The sequence below is a fragment of the Gymnodraco acuticeps genome, unplaced genomic scaffold (assembly GCF_902827175.1).
Source record: "Gymnodraco acuticeps unplaced genomic scaffold, fGymAcu1.1, whole genome shotgun sequence".
Classification (NCBI taxonomy): Eukaryota; Metazoa; Chordata; class Actinopteri; order Perciformes; family Bathydraconidae; genus Gymnodraco; species Gymnodraco acuticeps.
In genome coordinates this window covers 1,103,629-1,126,835 of record NW_022990583.1, presented here as the reverse complement: position 1 = coordinate 1,126,835, position 23,207 = coordinate 1,103,629, and the positions used below count along the sequence as shown (strand labels likewise).

The following is a 23,207-nucleotide window of genomic DNA, read 5'->3' as shown; positions in this document are numbered from 1 at the left end:
ATACAGGTAATATCCGTATGATCATTTGCCTGACAATGGTCCAGTGGCACCCTCCTGTCAGTCAAGTGCAAGAGAACAGAAGGTTGCCAGTCTTTTGTATTAAAGGTGTGATAAAGCCTGGGAATGACAGCCCTATATTACATTAGGACTGATAAATTCAAACTGCGGGAAAATCAAACCAGAGAAGGAAGTTAGTTAAATGAGACGAAATGATACATTTACTACAACATTGATCAAAGAGCAAAATCTGAAATATACTACTTGTTTCAAATATAAACATGGTTACAAATGGTCCATGTTTTCACTTAGGTTAGCTTAGATTAAAGCTGGGGAGAACATGGGAAACAGATAGTCTGGTTCAGACCAAAGGTAAAAAAATCTGCCTGCAACTCACCTCTGTTAATTGTTTGTCACCACAAGAAGTGCAGAAAGGGGAAAGACCAACATTCAGATGAAGCAGGAAGCTTATTTTAAATAAATAATCTTACAGGAAGGTGTTGGCTGGCAGGTAAAGCTACTGTTTGACAGACTCAGGTCCGATAGCTGAGTAAAAGACAGGTTTAAGTTGTTTAAAATCCAGACTACAATGTAATTGGCAATTACGATGAACTGGGAAATGAAGTGGTAGAAATATAGGAAGCAGGTAGGGTGATGCAGGGGAAGGGGTATGTGGAGAAGGCCAACCAGAGCAGATGAGGGAAGAGGAAGCAGGTGTGTGGGTGGGTGTGTGTGTGGCAGTCAGGTGATTGGTAAAGGAGGGAAAGTGTGGACATCTGGTGGGTGGAAGGAACATGGCACAGGTTGCCAAATCAAATACATTAGACAAAAACTGAAATATAACATACATTTGTGTAGACACATACATAAAATGTAGACATAAAAGGAACTCATGAACAATAGATGCATCCAAAAATATTTGCAAGCGAGGATTCTCTCACATCTTCAGTATTGCATAACCTACTGGTCCCAGAACAGTAAGACAGGGCTGAAACCAATAAAGGTTCTTTATAAAGATAAACGTTTTTGATAAGATATCATTACATTTCCATCATTGCAACATATTATCCGCGCCAAATACAGACTCAAACTGGACTCAAACGTATGACTGGATCCTGAACTTCCTGACGGGCAGACCCCAGGCAGTGCGGGTGGGAAACATCACATCCTCCACCCTGATCCTCAACACTGGAGCCCCTCAAGGCTGCGTGCTCAGCCCTCTCCTCTACTCCCTGTTCACACACGACTGCGTGGCCACATACAGCTCCAACACCATCGTGAAGTTTGCTGACAACACGACCGTCATCGGCCAGATCACCAACGGCGACGAGACGGCCCTCAGGATTACAAAAATACCCCCATCACCCCAGCCACAAACTGTTCTGTCTGATGCCGTCTGGCAGGCAGTACCGCAGCATCAGAACTAAAACCACCAGACTCAGGGACAGTTTCATCCCCCAGGCCATAAGACTGTTAAACACCTGAACCTAATCTGGCTGCAATTTAGAAATGATTGATCTAATATATCATATTCAATCACTTGTTAAAGACTCTTATTGCACTATTCCACAATTTTACTATTTTTCTTTTTGTATTTACGTGCACTATTTTTTCTGTGTTTGTTCTGTTTTATTGTGTTGCACTGTTGGAGGAGTCTGGCTGTGACCTAAGATGTTCATTGTCATAACTACACTAGCTATGTACGCATGACCAATAAAAGCCTTGAACCTTGAACCAAACCTCCCACTCTGACACACTGCCTTCCCACAATCTTTTATTATTTGCGGCCATCAAGCATTGGAATATGCTTCCATCTGAGCCCAAAATGTGCACAGACACTCTTTTTACCATCGTGCAAGATATTTATATTGAGTAACCAGTCTTGCCAAGATTAATTTGACTGTAGTTTCTAGTTCAAATAGATTGTAATAATATATTTGTATGGTACTAGATACTATGATCTGTAGTCTACTTTGTTTTATAATTGTTTATGCGATTGAGATACTATGTTTTAGTGTTGGCTGATGGATACTTGTGTTCCTGCGCAAGGACTGCAGCTGTAAATTATCTATTAGCTCTAATTTGGCCTGGATCATCTTTTCTCTTCCTGGGAAAATTGTATTTGTATGCATGGTCCTTGTTCAAGACAGAATCATTATAAAAAAGCAAGGGATAGGGAATGGAGAATGTGGCTAAAGAAGAGGAACAGAGGGAAGAAACTGTGACAACATCTTGATTGTTTAATCAGCATAAAAAAACAAGGAGTTAAAACAAAAACATCCTCTTTTAATGGGACAGTGTGTGCCAGACTATTGTGCAGTCAGCCTAACCCATGCACTGCTCAGAACAGTCAGTAACAAAACAGGATAAAGGGAATTCTGCCAACTAAGTGAGAGAGATATCATTTCCTGTTTTTCAAATAAAAACTCCTTTTTTCCCTTGGTTTCTCAGAGCACGGGAGAAATGCAATGACTTTAATACTGTTCTCGGGAATACTGACTTTACTGAAGGAAGATTATTTTTCAAAATGCGTATGAAATCGTAAATGAGCATCATATGGAACAGTTGGAAAATGATTGAGTGTAAACCAATTTTTAGTAATGAGAGTTAATCTGAAACCTTTGCCTTTTCCACTTGTTGTTTTCAGCCACATCTTTTTCGAGACGTCTGCATCCAGCCAAACCAGTGTGGTTGGTTTAAAATTCTCCCTTGTGGTTTTTAAATGTTTAATAAAAATGCTTCTTCAGCAGAACTCTAAGATTACAGTTTAAGAATAAACAAAAAGGAAAAGTCCCAATATAAATGGCTGGTATGTAATTCATTTTAATGATGTGTGAAAGGCAATAGAGGAGGATGGTTAAAGTCAATATTGTGCTGACTGACTTTAGGTCCAACTGAGTGTCAAGATCATGGACAATATTTGAGCTGAAATGAAGCAAGATCTAGTAAATCCCTTTGGTGTAAGAGGCGGCTCTCAGGGGAGCTGATTGGTCGATTTGCTCTCTGGCTTCTAAAGGAAGTCTGGTTTCCGTAAGTAGAAGAGATGAGTCTAACTTGAAATAACAAAAAAGCCATTGAGATGACTTTCTCCAGCCGCACACAGTTTTGAATCTGAGCTAGTTCAAGTTCTGTAAAGCCAGGTTTCTCCTTCTCAGTTGCTTCATTTTCTTCATTTAGCCTATAATATTTGCATCTGCCTTTTCCAGATTGTATATAAAACATATAAAACATAAAAACATGGTTTCATTGAGTTAACCAATGCATATTTGTGATACAATTGTGATACAATCAAGATCAAATGAAGTGTTTGACAAGACCCCAAATCACTGCCTTACATTTATCACGCCGATTTCAAAGTGAATTGTATCTCCCAAAAGTGTGTATGGGTGACGATTGTCCATGTCCCATCCTTGGAGGCCCTTGGAGGCCCCATGGCTGGCTCCTATGCTTCCAATAGATCCAGGGGACCCTTTGTTCTCAATGTTGAGGTCTCGTATTGCATCAGGATGCATAAGAGAAATTCAAAAACAAGAAACATAGCAGCAGAGAATGAGTGTTATCGTCTAGGTTACAAGGTTATTGCATTGATTTAAGTCACACAGGATATATTACACCCTGGTCAGCAGGAGGAGCACTTCGCTCCATAAAATAAATACAAGCTTGTTTATAATTCTTTAATTCTTCTTACTTATTGTAAGTCGCTTTGGATAAAAGCGTCAGCTAAATGCAATGTAATGTAATGTTTAAACACATTGCTTTCACCCAAAATAACACCCACTTGTTACAAATAATACAACTCTGATGGTATTTTTTAAATATAGCTTTAGAAACATATGGTTTAAATACAAACCATGAGTAACATTTCTACAGCTGTTTGTAGGAAGAAATAGCATATTTGGAGCTAAGCGCTATCATCCAGCTGCGGTCAACCCCATCTGTGTTTTGGTTTACAGGAAATAATGTAAAGGTTATCCAAAAGCATTACCAGACAGTAAATTCAATGTTTGGACATACTCCACTTAAAGCTTGTGTTTTACTAAATAAGGGAGCAGACAAAGTTTCAGTATGAATAAACTGACTTTAAAAGGTCAGTTTCACAACAAGGTGCTCAGAGTAGGCTTTTGTGGCCTTCAGGGACGAATCATTTGAAAGGTTAAACTCGACCATGACATGCATTCAGCAGTGTGTGTTCTTCAGACACTTCCCCAAAAATGTGATGAATATTTTCCAATGACTAAACGTTTTTGAAAGTAGCATGTTAGTTGAGGGACATATTGTACATAAGTCAGCACATAAATCATCATTCAAAGTGACTGTCTTGAGATTAAAGGTGGGGTAGGTAAGTTTGAGAAACCGGCTCGAGATACACTTTTTGTTATATTCCATGGAATGCTCTTAACGTCCCGATAGCAATGAATATCTTAAGTGCTTTGACAAAAAATCCATAAAAAAATTTCATCTGTGGAAGCCGTAGTACTGTAAAAAGCACGACCAATCATCTGAGCCGGCCCAGCTAAAATAACTGGATGGCCTACCTGCCTGTCAGCCTTCCATCTGTGCACAAACTTACCTCGTGCCCTCATTGGTCATGTGCGCGTTCGTGTGTGTTGGAGGAGGGGCTCTGTAAGGAAGTGGCAGATTTTTTCCGGCTGTGTATTTTCAAATTCTAGCGCACTCGAGCTGGTTTCTCCAAAGTGACCTACCCCACCTTTAATGCAACACTTTTTTGCAAGTTCATATGCTCTTATATTTAAGACTATTACTCATCAAGGACTTCCGCTTCTGAATCATTGTATTCATCATTCGGTGACAAATCTTATGTCTGTCTCCTTAAAAGTTGCAACAGTTCTTTCTTCTTTTTGTCGCCTTACATTTTCGGCAACAAACTACACCGATTTTTCCCGATATTAACCAACATAGTAACAGACTCATAAAGAGGGTTCTCAGATAAGGGGAAGAGAGGACGTTTTGTGGTTTCAGCTACTGTTACACAGGGCAACAAACTTTTCTTATTTCAGAAATAAACCAAATGACAGGCATTGTAAATCTGTTACTAGCGTCTACATACGGTTCATTGAAGTTTTTATTTAAAATGGGGGAAAAATAACCTGATTTCGATTTTACCGAGAATAGCTAGAACAACCAAAAACATTTGAACATGTCCAGCCTTTCTGTAATTACAAGGGTACTTCAGAAATGTATTGTTGTACTTTCATGAAATTACGAGAAAGTAAAATATAAAATACTGGTAAAAAATTAAAGCAGCAGACACTGAGATATTGTGATATGTAATCTATGGGTGTCCAGCTAAACACCCAAATATGATACTTAGTAACATTTCCGAGGCTTGATAAATGGCCACATCTTTCAAACCACACACCTTCAGTTTGTGACAGTCATTGCTTATAGCTATAGGAGAAAATGACAGTAAAGGGAATTTAACCCTTGTAATTGTGTTCAAAAGCTGTTACCGTTCATGGTGTTCGCGGGTCAATTTTGACCCATGATTTATTTCAGTCCAAAACACACACACAAAATGACTATCATCCAATATTGTTTTAACTAGTACATCATAACAAACGTATTATGCATTCATAACCGTACAATATTGTTGTAATTTTATTTTATGGGCCCAAAAACACATATATACACCGCATATTGCACACGTGTGTCACAACCTTAAGGAGAACCCAAATGCAGCACTCGAGAAACCAAGGAGAATTGGTAATAAACTTTATTGGAGATTCCACTGGATCTGAGGAATACCAACCGAGCAGTTTAACGCACCGGAGGACAGCGGGCAGAAGGTGAGTCAGGGACAGGCAGAGAGTCAGGGAGTAAGCGAGGCGGTCAGCGTAGATACAGGCAGGGTCGGATAACCGGCCAGACAGGATAGTCGAGGGACAGGCAGGATCAGGGAACAGGCAGATCGAGGACAGGCAGGGTCGGAACCGGATAAGTATCAAACGCGGGAAAGACAAGCATGAGGCAAAGTACAATCTGGCAAAGAGTGTGTGTAAGGTGCGGGTTTAAATACTGGCAGAAGCTAATGGGTGCAGAAGAGAAAGAGAGTGAGCTAACGAGTGGGTGTGGAAAACAGGTGAGACAGGTGAATGGAAAATTACTGGTGAATGATGGAGCAGACTATGACAGAACACCCCCCTTAATGGACGGCTCCTGACGTCCCTAAATGCTAATCTACAGAGGAGGGTGGGAGGTGGGATTAATACTCATCTGAAAAAGTTCTTTCGGCCTCCCTCTCCTGCCCCCTGTGGGAATCTGCGTCCTCCTCAGAAGCCGGCCCCTCGCTGTCCTCCTCTGAAGAGCTGACGGTAAAAGGAGAGACTCTCCCTGTGTCTCTGCCCGTCGACGTGACGGTCTTAGACGGTTGCTCGGGATTACGGCGATGGAACTCCCTGATGAGCCGGGGGTCCAACACATGACGAGCTGGAACCGAAGCCCTCTCCTCAGGGCCGTAACCCTCCCAGTCCACCAGATACTGGACCCCTCTGCGATGGGAACAAAGAAGTCGTCGGAGAGTGTACGTAGGCCCGCCGTCAATCATCCGGGGGGTGGTGGGGGAGGGACCGCAGGAACCAAGGCACTCTCTCTGACAGGTTTGATCCTGGAAACGTGGAAGGTGGGATGGATCCGCAGAGTCCGAGGCAGTCTTAGCCTTACTGCTGCGGGATTGATTATCCTGACAATCTCAAAAGGTCCAATAAATCTAGGTGCAAGCTTCTTCGAATCCACCCGTAAAGGAATATCCCGGGAGGAAAGCCATATCTTTTGGCCCACCTGGTAGACAGGTGCTTTGGAACGTCGGTGGTTGGCAGAGGAGGCGTACCGGTTGGCCGAACAAACGAGAGTTCTCCGGGCTTGATTCCAGGTCCGTCGACAACGACGGATGAAAGCCTGGACGGACGGACAGGTAACCTCCCTCTTCAGGGCCGGAAACAGAGGGGGTTGAAACCCGTAAGCACACTGAAATGGGGACAGCTTGGTGGCCGAACTGACCAGAGTGTTGTGGGCGTACTCGACCCAGAGCAGTTGTTTAGCCCAGGCCGCTGGGTGCTTGGAGACTATACAGCGTAAGGTCATCTCCATTTCCTGGTTCTTTTTTTCTGTCTGACCGTTGGATTGCGGATGAAAACAGAATGACAGACTGACCGTGGCCCCAAGGAGCGTGCAGAATTCCCTCCAGAACACCGAGGTAAATTGAGGACAACGATCGGAAACCACATCAGTAGGCAGCCCATGGAGCCGGAACACATGGAGCAGGACCAGCTCCGCCATCTCTTTAGCTGAGGGGAGCTTGGGTATCGGCACAAAATGAGCCATCTTACTGAATCGGTCTACCACCGTCAAGATGGCAGTGTGTCCGTTGGACGGTGGCAGACCAGTAACAAAGTCCAGAGAAATGTGAGACCAGGGGCGATGAGGGATAGGCAGAGGTCGTAGGAGACCAGCAGGAGCTTGGTGAGAAGACTTGTTTTGATTGCAAACAGGGCAGGCATTAACAAATTCCCTGGTGTCCTCTTTAAGTGTTGCCCACCAGAACCTTTGCTGGACTAGCTCCCATGTACGTTGGATCCCAGGATGGCAGGTGAGTCTGGAATTATGAGCCCACTGGATAACATCAGACCTCAACGTCTGCGGAACGAACAGGCGGTTCGGAGGACAGGCACTGGGTCCCGGCTGGTCCTGCTGGGCGGCCTTGACCCTCTCCTCCACCTCCCAGATGAGGGCGGCGACGAGCTGAGGAGTCGGAAGGATGGTGCCCAAGCCCCTGGGAATGCTACCTCCCTCTCCAAACTGACAAGAAAGAGCGTCAGCCTTAATGTTCCGAGAACCAGGGCGGTAGGAGAGGGAGAAATTAAATCGAGTGAAGAAAAGGGCCCATCTAGCCTGTCGGGAATTCAGTCTGCGGGCCGACCGGATGTACTCCAAATTCTTGTGGTCGGTCCACACCAGGAAAGGTTGACTGGTCCCCTCGAGCCAGTGACGCCACTCCTCCAGAGCCAACTTCACTGCTAGCAGCTCCCGGTTTCCCACATCATAATTTATTTCCGCTGGAGTCAAACGCCTTGAAAAGAAAGCACAGGGATGGAGTTTTTGGCTGTTCATTGCTCGCTGAGACAGGATGGCTCCCACCCCCATATCAGAAGCATCCACCTCCAAAACAAACTGTCTTACAGGATCGGGTACTCGGAGGATGGGGGCGGAGGTGAACCTGGCCTTAAGGTTCTGGAATGCCTCCTCAGCCGAGGAGGACCACTGGAACATAACCTTAGAGGAGGTCAGGGCTGTGAGAGGAGCGGCCAAGGTACTGTATCCACGAATGAACCTCCGGTAGAAGTTGGCGAACCCGAGGAACTGTTGTAGCAGCTTCCGGGATTCTGGAACCGACCAGGAAGTGACTGCATCAACCTTGGAAGGATCCATCTCAATGCTCCCCTGTCCCACGATGTATCCCAGAAAAGAGACAGAGGATGTGTGAAACTCGCACTTCTCCGTTTGAACAAACAGCGAGTTCTCGAGCAATCTCCTGAGAACCGCCTGGACGTTGTGCACGTGTTCTTTCAGCGTCTTGGAAAAGATCAGAATGTCATCCAAGTAAACAAACACGTGTCGGTCCAACATGTCTCGGAGCACGTCATTTACCAACGCCTGGAATACTGCAGGGGCGTTGGTAAGCCCAAAAGGCATGACTAGATACTCGTAGTGCCCCGAGGTGGTGTTGAAAGCGGTCTTCCACTCATCCCCCTCGCGAATACGTACCAAGTGGTACGCGTTACGCAAGTCCAGCTTGGTGAATATGGTTGCTCCCTGCAGCAACTCGAATGCAGAAGAGATAAGAGGCAGTGGGTATCGATTCTTGATCGTAATGTCATTAAGACCCCGAAATTCGATACAGGGCCTTAGGGTCTTGTCCTTCTTCTCCACAAAGAAGAACCCAGCGCCAGCAGGTGATGAGGACGGGCGAATAATCCCAGCCGCCAGAGAGTCATTGATATAAGTCTCCATGGAAACAGACAGCAGACAGGGAGTACAATCGACCCCTGGGAGGGCTGGTGCCAGGATACAGGTCGATGGCACAGTCGTAGGGCCGGTGTGGTGGTAAGGAAGTAGCCCTCGACTTGCTGAATACTTCCTTGAAGTTCAGATATTCCGGTGGAACCCCTGTAACATCTGGAACTTGGCTGGGGTTCACCGAACGCTGAGGCGCGGCAGCCTGTTTCAGGCAGATCAGAAGACAAGAAGGACTCCAACCCAAAATGGCTCCCGTCTCCCAGTCAATGTTAGGGTTGTGGCGGCGGAGCCATGGATAACCCAGGATCAGTGGAATATGTGGAGACCGGAGAACATGAAACTGAATAGTTCCGTGATGGTTCCCAGATAGGAGCATGTGAACGGGTACAGTCTGATGAGTCACTGTCCCCAGCAGGTGACCGTCTAAGGCGTTGGCTGGAACTGGGCGAGACAAAAGAACCCGGTCTATTCCCAACTGCAGCATAAGCTTCTCGTCCATAATATTCGCGTCCGAACCAGAGTCAATAAAACCTGCAAGAGCCTGAGAGCTATCCGGTAATAGCAACCTGGCGTTCTGGCTCAATGGTCTCTGAGCGGGAACAAATCCAGGGGTTTGGCTCACCAGTATGTTCCCCATTACTGCTGAGCCTTGCCTTTTACCGGGCAGTGAGAAACAAAATGGCCGGCCCGACCGCAGTAGAGACACAGGTTACGACGTCTGCGATGCTCACGTTCCTCCAAAGTGAGGTTGCATGGGCTCATCCCCCCCTGATTGCGGCTCTGGAGTGAGGTGAGGAGTCGCAGCCAAACTCAGACGTCGTGTCGCCCAGGCATGTTGAACTCCCTCCAATCGTCGCTCCCGTCTCCGTGTCTGGATGTGCCGATCCATGCGGGAAGTCAGTTCAATCAACCCATTCAGTGAATTGGGCAGATCAAACGACACCAGCTCGTCTTTAATGTAATCCGCCAAACCACGCAGATAGGCGTCACACTGGGCTGCAGAATTCCAGTTGCTGAGGTAGCCCCGGGTGCGAAACTCAATGGCATAATCCACCACAGATCCATTACCCTGGCTCAGGTTCAGTAGTCCTCCTGCAGCGTCTGGACCCACAGACACGGGTCCAAACCCATTCCGCTGTGCCCCACAGTCGGGCTTTCCCAGTCAAATGATTGACCATGAACGCCACACGAGCAGCTTCAGAAGCGAAAGTGTGTGGCTGCAGCGCAAACAAGATAGAACAGTTCGTAAGAAACGGGCTGCAGCCCCCCGGTTCCCCGGTGTAGCGCTCCGGAGTTCCCACCCGAGGCTCCGGGGTAAATCCCATCAGTGGTGATGCAGAAGCGGGTGTCGACGGCATAGGAAGAGGCGCTGCAGCGGCCACTCCTGTCACTAGCTGCTGCACATGCACATCATGCTGCACATGCACATCAGCTAACGGCTACTGCAGTAGCCGTTAGCTGCAGATAAATAGGTTAGCGTCTGGTCATGTGAAGAGTTAGCATGATGAGCCTCGGTGGCCAGGGCGGCTATCGAGGCTTCCTGCCTCTGGAGAGCGTCCTCAACTCTCTCGAAACGGTCTCTAGGTGAAGAGGAGGTCCATGTTCTGGCCAGATTGTTCTGTCACAACCTTAAGGAGAACCCAAATGCAGCACTCGAGAAACCAAAGAGAATTGGTAATAAACTTTATTGGAGATTCCACTGGATCTGAGGAATACCAACCGAGCAGTTTAACGCACCGGAGGACAGCGGGCAGAAGGTGAGTCAGGGACAGGCAGAGAGTCAGGGAGTAAGCGAGGCGGTCAGGGTAGATACAGGCAGGATCAGGGAACAGGCAGAGCAGGCAGATCGAGGACAGACAGGGTCGGAACCGGGTAGGCAATCTAGTATCAAACGCGGGAAAGACAAGCATGAGGCAAAGTACAATCTGGCAAAGAGTGTGTGTAAGGTGCGGGTTTAAATACTGGCAGAAGCTAATGGGTGCAGAAGAGAAAGAGAGTGAGCTAACGAGTGAGTGTGGAAAACAGGTGAGACAGGTGAATAGAAAACTACTGGTGAATGATGGAGCAGACTATGACAACAGGTTCAAGTGTTAGTGTACATATTCTTTGAGAAAGGTCGAGTTCCCATGGGGGGAGGGGTGCCAGAGGGAGACCAGGTGCATGATGCGGAACAAAATTGAACACCTCTCCAACGTGCCAGACGCCATCGAATGTGAGCATTTGCCCACTCAAGTCGGTTACGACGACGAACCGGAGTCAGGTCGAGACCCCGATGAGGACGACGAGCATGCAGATGAGCTTCCCTGAGACGGTTTCTGACAGTTTGTGCAGAAATTATTTGGTTATGCAAACCGATTGTTGCAGCAGCTGTCCGAGTGGCTGGTCTCAGACAATCTTGGAGGTGAACATGCTGGATGTGGAGGTCCTGGGCTGGTGTGGTTACACGTGGTCTGCGGTTGTGAGGCCGGTTGGATGTACTGCCAAATTCTCTGAAACGCCTTTGGAGACGGCTTATGGTAGAGAAATTAACATTCAATTCACGGGCAACACCTCTGGTGGACATTCCTGCTGTCAGCATGCCAATTGCACGCTCCCTCAAAACTTGCGACATTGTGCTGTGTGATAAAACTGAACATTTTAGAGTGGCCTTTTATTGTGGCCAGCCTAAGGCACACCTGTGCAATAATCATGCTGTCTAATCAGCATTTTGATATGCCACACCTGTGAGGTGGGATGGATTATCTCGGCAAAGGAGAAGTGCTCACTATCACAGATTTTTTCAGATTTGTGAACAATATTTGAGAGAAATGGTTATTTTGTGTATATAGAAAATGTTTTAGATCTTTGAGTTCATCTCATGAAAAATGGGAGCAAAAACAAAAGTGTTGCATTTATAATTTTGTTCGGTGTATGTGCATATGTGTAAATGTGTCTTTTGATTGTGTATGATATACATATTTTATAAATATTTGTATAGACCTACATATCTGTATAGCCTACTACTGTATAATTTTACATTCAGGATTGCTGGAAACGTCATTTCGATCTCTCTGTCTGTAAACACAAACTGAGTAAGATTGACATTAAAGTTGACTTTGACACACACTCACACACAACACAAACTTTTATGTTTTCTCGCTCCTGTGTTTTTCACAAAATAATTAAAAAGTAAACCATGATGGAGACATGTTTTTACCAATAATGGGACCTATAGCCTACCACCGACGAGTTGCTGCACTTAGCCTACTTCAAAGTTCTGCAAACACTCTGGGCGGGGGGGTTTCTAGAGGAAACTCAGACTGTATGTCTGCGGATTTAGATATATCAGTCTAACACACAAGGTAGACAAAGAGGCGTTATGTCTACTCGCCGCTTGTTGCACTCTGATATATGCCCTTCTACAACCTATTGGGATACAGGAAAATCAACATGCGTGTCGTGTCCTATAAAACCAGGTAGGCTATGTATTATTTTGAATAATATTATGTTCTATTCTATAGCCTACTGTAAGCTATTATATTGCTATTTTTACGACCAAGGATACCAAGTCACACCTAACTGTGGACATGATGACGACGGAGGACTACACGAAGTCGGCAACAAGCTGTGCAAAGAAAACACTTTTAATGATGGAAGCAGCGCATTTTGTCGACCCTGTGCTTCATGTCGATCCGAGTTTAAATCGAGTCGGTGTACGACAACTACTGACACCCAGTGCGAAGATCCAGGGTAAGAAGAGTTCGATAATGTAACCAAATTAGAATACACTGTACAGTCGATATGACTTTAAAAGGACTGCGGTCAAGCCAGCCGTCTTTCACTTTTGCGTGGTCAAACCAGCCGCCCCTGTATTTCGAGTGCGCGGTTAGTTACAGGTTTACGGTAATGCAATAAAACAACCCTGGGAAGCTGGACGTTTCGTATGTGCAGTTCCGGTGAGGATTTCAAAGTAAAGGATGGCATGTGGTTCATTTATATTATCTGCGATTGAGGAACAGGGTAATTTATGAGAATAATGTTAGGACTTATTGGTTCATACACTTGTTGCACAAATACTATGAACTACGTGTACTTCTTGAGAATGGCAAAAGTCCCTCCAGAGAACAAGAAGGAGCATTTGTCAACTTTAATGTGGTCTAAAAAACATTTCTTCCATAAGTAGTTTATGAAACTGCCATGTTTGTACTTAATGGTACTACTTGCAAAAATAATATGAACTACTTTTACTGTGTACTTTTTCAGTCATTTGAGTTTCCAAGTCCTCTCCAGAGAACAAGAATGAGCATTTTCGTCAACTTTAATGTGGTCTAAAAAACATTTATTCCATAAGTAGTTTATGAAACTGCCATGTTTGTACTTAGTACTTCTTAGACTACTTGCACAAATAATATGAACTACTTTTACTGTGTACTTTTTGAGTAATTTGAGTTTCAAAGTCCTCTCCAGAGAACAAGAATGAGCATTTGTGTCAAATTTAATGTGGGATAAAACACATTTCTTCCATGAGTAGTTTATGAAACTGCCATGTTTGTACTTAATACTTCTAGGACTACTTGCAAAAATAATATGAACTACTTTTACTGTGTACTTTTTGAGTAATTTGAGTTTCAAAGTCCTCTCCAGAGAACAAGAATGAGCATTTGTGTCAACTTTAAAGTGGTCTAAAAAACATTTCTTCCATAAGTAGTTTATGAAACTGCCATGTTTGTACTTAATACTTCTAGGACTACTTGCAAAAATAATATGAACTACTTTTACTGTGTACTTTTTGAGTAATTTGAGTTTCAAAGTCCTCTCCAGAGAACAAGAATGAGCATTTGTGTCAACTTTAATGTGGTCTAAAAAACATTTCTTCCATAAGTAGTTTATGAAACTGCCATGTTTGTACTTAATACTTCTAGGACTACTTGCACAAATAATATTATTACTACTTTTACTGTGTACTTTTTCAGTAATTTGAGTTTCAAAGTCCCCTCCAGAGAACAAGAATGAGCATTTGTGTCAACTTTAATGTGGTCTAAAAAACATTTCTTCCATAGACATATGACACTGCCATGTTCTTCTGCCCTAGTTGCAGAGAAAGCAATTCCAATTGCTTGCCCTGGCTTCCTGGAGTTGGTCCTGATTCATCCCCAGGCACTGCTCATGAAACCATCTTTCACAGGTGTCACACTGTATCTGTAAAATGAAATGAGTGACCATCAAATCTGATACATCTTGTCATCGGAAATGATGAAGTAATGAAGTGCAATAGAGAATAATTTTGGCAAAATTAGATTCATGTCAACTTTATTACATGTAGCTATAGTCTGTAGCATACTCACCTCAAACACCAATAATATCTGAAAATAACTATATTATGTCTACATTTTCAGTTTTTCAAATAAAAATGTTTTTTAGGTAGTTATAGGTAGAAGATTTATAGTTCTGGGAAAACCCCATGTTGCATCACTATAATGTAGTTACCTTTTGGTATTCTTAATTGGTCAGTTATGTATTGCATACGAGCTGCTTCTCCCTGCTTCCCATATTTTGATAGTGACTTACAGGAGGATGTTGGTGTGTGAAAGAGGACAACAGCAGATAACACACACAAACCTCTTTCCAAGTGGTCCGTTTTACATTAGTAGTGTTGCCTCAAGGTATAACTTGGTTTCCAGGCCTGATCTGGTGGACATGTACCGTCAGTCTCCCAGCGGCGTAGAGTGAGGTGGAGGAACCGCGGGGTGCGCTAATTCAGTGCCCCATATTGCTATTTTCCAAGCTAATGTAGCTTTGTCATATTTGTCAACGCTGCATTGAGGCTATTGTCAACATGTGGGTGGACTTAGACCCCATCCTGGGGTGAAGTTACACTTTAATTTAATATGTTGCTATTAGACATGATTAGAATTGTCAGTATCCCTATTCCACTACTCATCACATTTTATATTCTCTCTGTTCATTATATGTGTAAACAATGTATATACATTACCATTTATCTGAGAGAAGTTGTCTTGACTGTTTTGTTAGTAAATCAATTTATATCGGTTCCACAGTCATTTTGAATAGAGTTAATGTGTGTGGGTTGCAGCTGGGGTGACGCACGAGGTTGCCGTAAAAAAATTATTCGGCATACGCCGAAAAGTAGAAATCGAAGCATGGCCCTGCAGCGTTTTCGCTGGACTGCCTGATCTGGATAGACCCAGTGACTCAACAGTTTTGTAAATACATCTAATATCATAAATTGAATTTGATTAGAATATGATGAAGCCCTATTATAACTACACTACGACAAATACTCACCCAATAGTGGGAGGCCCAGATCCTGGGGGCTTTGAGGCAGAGCACATTGCACAGTTGTTCTCCATGTGAAACACTGCAGGAAAAGAAAATATGTTGTTTAGACATACTGTATATGTATACAGTTAACAGTTGATTGGCAGCAGAAGTGCAGTCAAATTCTATGCAGCTGTTCAGCTGTAAATTATAGCTTATGAACTCTAAATGGATCATGAATGGGATCATTAACACAGGTTTAATATGTTTTTAAGTTTTCGTAGGAATATGATGCCTTATTTTATTAAAAACAAATCATGGTGTTTGAATTTGTATATTAAATTACAAAATAGAAAACCCAAAGTACTATAACACAGCCTCGCCTACTGATTTCAAATGTGTGCTCTAAAATGATATTTATAAATGACTATTATCATTATTATAAGCAAGACAATAAATGGCAAAGATATGTAGAAAATAAACGTATTTCAGATACGTTCATAAGAAACGTAACGTGGGAGAAAATATGTTGCTAGAAGATATGTAGAAAATAAACGTATTTGAGATACGTTCATAGGCAAGGCAAGGCAAGTTTATTTATATAGCACTTTTCAACACAAGGCAATTCAAAGTGCTTTACAAAAATGAAAGACATTAAGAAAATGGCATTTAAAATCAGTCATTAAAAGAAAAGCTAATACAATAAACATTAAAAGAAAAAATACATGAATAAAAGTTACAGTGCAGTCTAAGATATGAATAGTTCAATTAAAAGCAGCGACAAAAAGAAAAGTCTTCAGCCTGGATTTAAAAGTAGTCAGAGTTGCAGCGGACCTGCAGGTTTCTGGGAGTTTGTTCCAGATATTTGGAGCATAATAACTGAACGCTGCTTTACCATGTTTAGTTCTGACTCTGGGGACAGAAAGCTGAAGATATTCATAAGAAACGTAACGTGGGAGAAAATGTGTTTCTAGAAGATATTTAGAAAATAAACGTATTTGAGATACGTTCATAACAAACGTAACGTGGGAGAAAATAAGTTTCTAGCTAAACGTAATTGAGAATGCAGTTTAGTTCTGTGGGAACGTACTTTTTAGGAGACAGTCAAACATGGTGGTGGAAATAATACATTCTCGTAATCCATTGGATTACTGAAAAAATGACAGTAAAAGTAGTTCATATTATTTTTGCAAGTAGTCCTAGAAGTATTAAGTACAAACATGGCAGTTTCATAAACTACTTATGTAAGAAATGTGTTGTATCCCACATTAAAGTTGACACAAATGCTCATTCTTGTTCTCTGGAGAGGACTTTGAAACTCAAATTACTCAAAAAGTACACAGTAAAAGTAGTTCATATTATTTTTGCAAGTAGTCCTAGAAGTATTAAGTACAAACCTGGCAGGTTCATAAACTACTTATGGAAGAAATGTTTTTAGACCACATTAAAGTTGACACAAATGCTCATTCTTGTTCTCTGGAGAGGACTTTGAAACTCAAATTACTCAAAAAGTACACAGTAAAAGTAGTTCATATTATTTTTGCAAGTAGTCCTAGAAGTACTAAGTACAAACATGGCAGTTTCATAAACTACTTATGGAAGAAATGTGTTTTATCCCACATTAAAGTTGACACAAATGCTCATTCTTGTTCTCTGGAGAGGACTTTGAAACTCAAATTACTCAAAAAGTACACAGTAAAAGTAGTTCATATTATTTGTGCAAGTAGTCCAAGAAGTACTAAGTACAAACATGGCAGACTCATAAACTACTTATGGAAGAAATGTTTTTTAGACCACATTAAAGTTGACGAAAATGCTCATTCTTGTTCTCTGGAGAGGACTTTTGCCATTCTCAAAAAGTACACAGTAAAAGTAGTTCATATTATTTGTGCAACAAGTTTATGAAGCAATAAATCCTAACATTATTCTCATAAATTACCCTGTTCCTCAATCGCAAATAATATAAATGAACCACATGCCATCCTTTACTTTGAAATCCTCACCGGAAGTGTTCCTCGGTGGGATTTTCTGTAGCTTTAAAGTGGTCGAATATATAATACTGCACATACGAAACGTCCAGCTTTCCAGGGTTGTTTTATTGCATTACCGTAAACCTGTAACTAATCGCGCACTCGAAATACAGGGGCGGCTGGTTTGACCACGCAAAAGTGAAAGACGGCTGGCTTGACCGCAGTTTAAAAGGGACAAATGACATTTCCTTTGTGCTCGAGCCTACTCCAGCAACTACGAACTGTTAGACACATCACGCACCAACAAAATGATACGTTTACCTACCACGTAGTGGGACACATCATACCATTAAAGACCGCGTTGTGTTTTCACGAGAAATAGCCTAAAAAAACAGTATTTAAAGAAAAAAAAAATTTGACAGAGATGGGAGAAGCAGGTGTGGTTCTAGGGGGGCAACCAGGGACCCCCCCTGTGGCCCCCATCCAAAAAATAGGTTACAATATTACGATTTATTGGAACTAAATCAAATCAGAGACCCGGATTTACAGTGGAGATTAAACTGTTCATTACCTTATAAAAGCAAATACTGTTTTTTTATGAAATTGTCACTCAAAGTTACTAAAACAAATATTCTAAACGAAAACAACTACTGAAACAAAGGACTGTAACTTAAATTTACCAAAACAAATACCTTTACAAAAACAAATACCAATTACTGTATTTTATGTTTATTTTTACAAAATTACTTTATATACTGTCTTTGTCTTTTTAACCCACTTTTATTGTGCCCCTCTCATGAAATAACTGGCCCCCCCCAGTAAAATTGGTCTAGAACCGCAACTGAGAAGTATACTCAGATCTTGTACTTAAGTTAAAGTAGAAGTACAGATTGTAGGAATACTCTGTTAAAAGTCCTATATTCAAAATGTTACTCGAGTAAAAGTACAAAAGTATTAGCATCAAAATATACATAAAGTAGGAGGGAGGCTGTGGCTCAGTGGAATAGTGTGCTGAACTTAGTGCGCTGAACTTTGAATCAGGGGATAGCAAGTTTGAGTCAGCATGTCGTTGTGTCCCTGGGCAAGACACTTCACCCCAAATTGCTCCTGTGGGGATTGTCCACAGTAAAGAATGTATGTAAGTCTCATTGGATAAAAGCGTCTAACAAGTGACATGTAATGTAATTTAATGTAAAGTACCCAAAGTAAAAGTACTCCTTCTGCAAATTGGTCCATTTCAGAATAATATACGTATATGATATGCTTTGATTATAATTATTGATGAATTAAAGTGTTATCAAAGCTGGTAAAGGTGCAGCTAGTTTGAATTAGTTGATTGTATTTCACATCATTAATCCAAATCTGTAAAGTAACTAAAGGTATTAGATAAGTAAAAGTACACTATTTACCTCTGAATTGTAGTGGAGTACAGGTACAAAGTATAGCATAACATGTAAATACTTAAAGGGGACCTATCATGCAAAATGCACTTTTGTACGTCTTTTATACATGAATATATGTCCCCGGTGTTCCAGGGAACTCACCAAGTGTCAGAAAACACAACCCTCTCTATTTTCCTCCATACCCAAATCTCTAAAAAAGGGGCTGCAACGGATCTGATACAGACTGATCCAGATTTGAACACTGTCCTGACGTCAGGACGGTGGTGCTACGGCTATTGGTCAATTCTCCACCTATCAGGGGAATGAGAGGTTGGGCCACGGCCGGCCATTGCTGCTTGAAAGCGCTGGAGACGCTGTAGTACATATGCCAAGCCTGTAAGTGGCGCTGTAGTCTGCCACAAAAGCAGCGAAGAAGACTTCCCTTGCATGGTTGCCATGGTTGCCCTTCTGTTTATTCTCCGCTGTGGCTCTTTTTCTCCCTCCCCGAGGCAAGCGTTTGCGCCTCCTGCTTTAAAACAAATGAATAATGACTCTATATAATCATATGTAAGGGATAATGTGCAGCAACGCGGTCATTATGGGGAAAAGAACACCGACAGGCTGATCAGGAGCCCGACGCGAAGCGGAAGGATCTAGATTGGCATGAAGGTGTTATTTTCCCCATAATGACCAAGTCGCTGCACATTATCCCGCTTATTACATGGCCACATTCTCAACAAAGTAACGTCATGACTCCCAATATTAATTGAAATGCTTTTATGGATTTAGAAAATGATTTTATTGATTTAAAAAATAGTCCGTTGTTACTGTTTGAACTAACGTAGCAACGGCAGGAACTGCTTCGATAGTGTTTTTGAGGAGCATTTTGATTACAGATTTGAAAACATCGTTGCTTGCTTTAAAAGTAGCACAATTCATTATGTCAAACCTTGGAAAGTATCTAGATATCCCTGCCCTAATGCCAAAGTAACTGCCAACTCCCCTCTCCTGCAGGGAGGCGTGGTCAGTTGAAGCTCACAGAATCAGCCCCCTGCAAAAACAGGGCTGGAAAGAGCCAATAGAGCGAAATGAGGCATGGCTAAAATGCAGGATCTGTTTATATACTTTATATAGGTATGGCCCTACAATATATGTTTCAAATATAGCATAATAGGTTCACTTTAAGTTGAGTACAAGTTTCTCAAAATTGTACTCAAGTACAGTACTTGAGTAGATGTACTTAGTTACTTTACACCACTGTTCTATTGCTTTTTTTTATTTCTCTAGAAGCGGAACGACCGGAGTTCCTGGCACAGTAAGTAAACTCTCTGTAAGCATTAGTATTGGTATTACTAATGACGTTATTAATTATACGAAGTTATTCTGTCAAAGTCTGTCTTGCACATGCTTATGACAACAATATGTTAAAAACAAACAGATTTGGGGGTAATATAAAATATATTCAACTCAAATACAAATTTGTATTGCTTTTTCAATCTGCACAAGTCATTGTATGGTTGATAAGCATAGGCGGATTTTGCAAGTGGGGGGGGCAGGGGGGGCATTGCCCCCCCCTGGTAGCTGAAATATGTTACAGCATTACTACGTCGAAAACTGTTCCAATACAAATATTTCGTATGTCAATATTTATTAAGGTAGGACACTGGTTAATAATATTGTAGCGTGTTCACTGTTCAAGTAACCAAGGGATATAGTAGTTATCAAATAAGTATAAGATGTGCACAGTTTTACAGTTATGTAATGCACTGTTGTTGGGGGGAGAGACCGCCCCTTCCATGAGTGTGTGTGTGTACGGCGGGCATGGAAAAGTCCCCTCCCCTCACACACACACACACACGCTTCAAATCAAGTTGCATAAATACTTGAGCTACGTTTTTATTATAATTACTGTGAAATGTATTATGTTTTTGTCATTGTTACAACAAATACACACTTGCAACTGATAACACTGGCAATGATTTTATATTTATCAGACTATTCAAAACAAATCATGCTTAAAAAAAGTAGGGGCTCCACATAAGTGGGGGACGGCGATCCCCCGCGTCCATCGACCACTACACCACTGCGTAGCACCCCACGCAATAGTTGGGACTGTGTATTGACGTCAGTAAAAAAGGTTTGCCCCCCCAAGCGCAAATGTCAAACTCCGCCTATGGATATAAGGATAATTCACCAACAGAGGTTCTTACACTCAAATATATATTTGGTAAGATCTGTCATGTAATCATCTTTAAATGTGTTGGATAATAAGCACACATACAGAACGTACGTTTAATTTATATAAAAATGTGGTTTGTCTAGACCAAATAGTCTCTAAGGTAATTGAGAGAAATGCAAAAACGTGTTGCAACCAGTCTGCCCTACTTGTGCGGATTGTAATGAAAGCAGCCAAATACTTAGTCATTTGTGTCAGGAAATTACCTCTCTTATTAGAATATTTCAGGTACTTTACAAAAAAAGAATTCCAAATTCCTTATGCTTTTTAAAAAAAAATATAAGCTTACAAGAATAGCAAAGCCATTAAATGTTCCTTTAAAGTAAATTGTGTGTATAGTTGATAGTAACATGGTTTCGGGTGTGATTTTATCTTTAGTCTGGGTTAGAGATGACTTCACCCAAACATGTTACTGTTTCATTTCAGACTCAGAAAAACGAAGGAGGTACTTTCCCACCCAGTCCCGGCGCACCGATGTGTAAGCAAGCCCACTCTTGATTATGTAGCAAGACACATTTTATTTGTTTCTCTAAAAAAAAATGGTTTCTATTTCTGTAGGGGCCGTACCGTTAGTCATCCTAATTTCCATCACACTTGTTGTGATCTGCGCTTGTCTTATCTTCAGGAAGCGGAAAAGAGGTGTGCATATTGAGAGATAATGTTTGAAAAAGATATATAAGCATTCAAGTGGAAATCAAGTTCCTCAGTTGTAGTCAATTGAGGGTCTGGGAAAACACCAACATCCGTCAAGCAAATATTGTTTTGATCCCCCCACAATGTTTTCATCTTGTGGTGGTTCTGGCTTTGATCATAACTGTTTATTTCATGCTTGTGTTTAACACAGGACAGCAGACAGTGTTGAGTTACAGCAGAAGATCTTCCTTCGTCAATGCAGGGTTCGCGCCCCTGTCTGCTCCAACTGGTAACAATGATCAGGAGGGCCTCCTCAGTGAGTGGAAATTACAATTTGAATCTGTCTGTGACATTCATAAGATCAAGGGTTATCAGTAATGTGTACATAATAATGAGTACATCATTATCTGCTGGAAGAGTATCGATGAGTATGGCCCACTGAAGAGCAGATAGTTGTAGATATTTTTCTTAAGTAAAAGTAGCAAAACTACATTTAAAAATATATAAAAAAGTTTAGGTCCTGCACTCAAAAGCTTGATTAGGTAAATTATAAGCATTGGCATAAGAATATACTTAAAGTATCTGTGAGGGAAACTTCTGAAGCAATTGGAAACCGGACTCAGAGAGACACAGGGAGAGATGGAGCTTTGATGGCAAACACTGATGGTTTATTTATTATTTACACAGCCTATAAAGGTTCTGGTCATTTTAATTACTATGTGTACTGCTATTGCATATCTTAACCTATAATATCAAAGTTCATTTCACTATCTTTTGTATGTGGTAATAATCTGTAAATTAAAGTAATTAAAGCTGTCGGGTGAATGTAGTGGAGTAAAAGGTACAATATTGGCAGTAGTAGATGTAAAGTAGCATAACATGGATATACTTTTCTAAAGTAAAAGTACCTCAAAATTTGACTTAAGTACAGTACTTGAGTAATTACACCCCATCATTTTCCTGTTCAGGTCCCAACGTCCTGTCAGCACCTTTACAAACCGTGCTGGACAACCTGGATGTTTTGGAAGAGCTGGTGATATTGCTGGATCCAGAGAGCCATGGAGTTAAAACCACCAAACATCTGGCGTCTCACTGCTCCTTCCCCGCCACCTGGATCACTTACACCTACTCCATGAAGGAGAGCAAGAGCCCGCTGAAAGCCGTGGTGGAGGGGGTCACCTGCAGGCATCCCGACTGGACAGTGGGGCACCTGGCTAAGCTGCTCGGACATATGAAGCGCTACGATGCCATCGCTGTTCTCGCCAAACTTGAACTGAACGTGATAGAGATGTAACATTCCTTCCACCATAGTACTAGGAGCAGTGGGTAGCTGTTGTAATTGTATTGAGCAATTAGGAGTGTCCGGTGCTTTGCTCAAGGGCACCACGGCAGGGCCCAGGAGGTGAACTGGGACCTCTCCAAGTACCAGTCTACACTCCATATTTTAAGTCTTTACGGGACTTGAACCAGCGACCCTATGGCTCAGTCTAAGCCGGACAGTTATGACTCCAGAGTTTGGGCTTTCTGCGATCATTACTGACACAACTCCAACATGTAATCCAATCTGAGGTTGGTCTGAGTAAGCATACTCAGACCAACCTATCCTGTTATGTCTTTCAATATTTTTTTTCGGGTAAAAAATATGAATTTATTTTCAAAATACCAACATTTCTTCTTGTAAAAGACTTAATTCACGAA

General features: G+C 42.1%; 1 protein-coding gene across 1 annotated transcript; it reads left to right on the top strand.

The window, feature by feature from the left end:
* Positions 1–12,325: 12,325 nt before the first annotated feature.
* On the top strand, positions 12,326–23,204 carry igflr1 (IGF-like family receptor 1). Its single transcript, XM_034228014.1, has 7 exons — positions 12,326–12,485; positions 12,570–12,759; positions 19,928–19,955; positions 21,303–21,354; positions 21,435–21,515; positions 21,721–21,825; positions 22,478–23,204. Exons 1-7 carry the CDS (start codon positions 12,389–12,391, stop codon positions 22,801–22,803), a joined length of 879 nt encoding a protein of 292 aa, XP_034083905.1. The 5' UTR covers positions 12,326–12,388; the 3' UTR covers positions 22,804–23,204.
* The last annotated feature ends 3 nt before the right edge of the window (positions 23,205–23,207 follow it).

Coding starts and splice junctions, on each gene's coding strand:
- igflr1 (XM_034228014.1), top strand. CDS start 12,389: ATGTCTACTCGCCGCTTGTTGCACTCTGATATATGCCCTTCTACAACC. Junction 12,760..19,927: donor ACCCAGTGCGAAGATCCAGG/GTAAGAAGAGTT, acceptor TTATTTCTCTAG/AAGCGGAACGACCGGAGTTC. Junction 21,355..21,434: donor CAGTCCCGGCGCACCGATGT/GTAAGCAAGCCC, acceptor CTATTTCTGTAG/GGGCCGTACCGTTAGTCATC.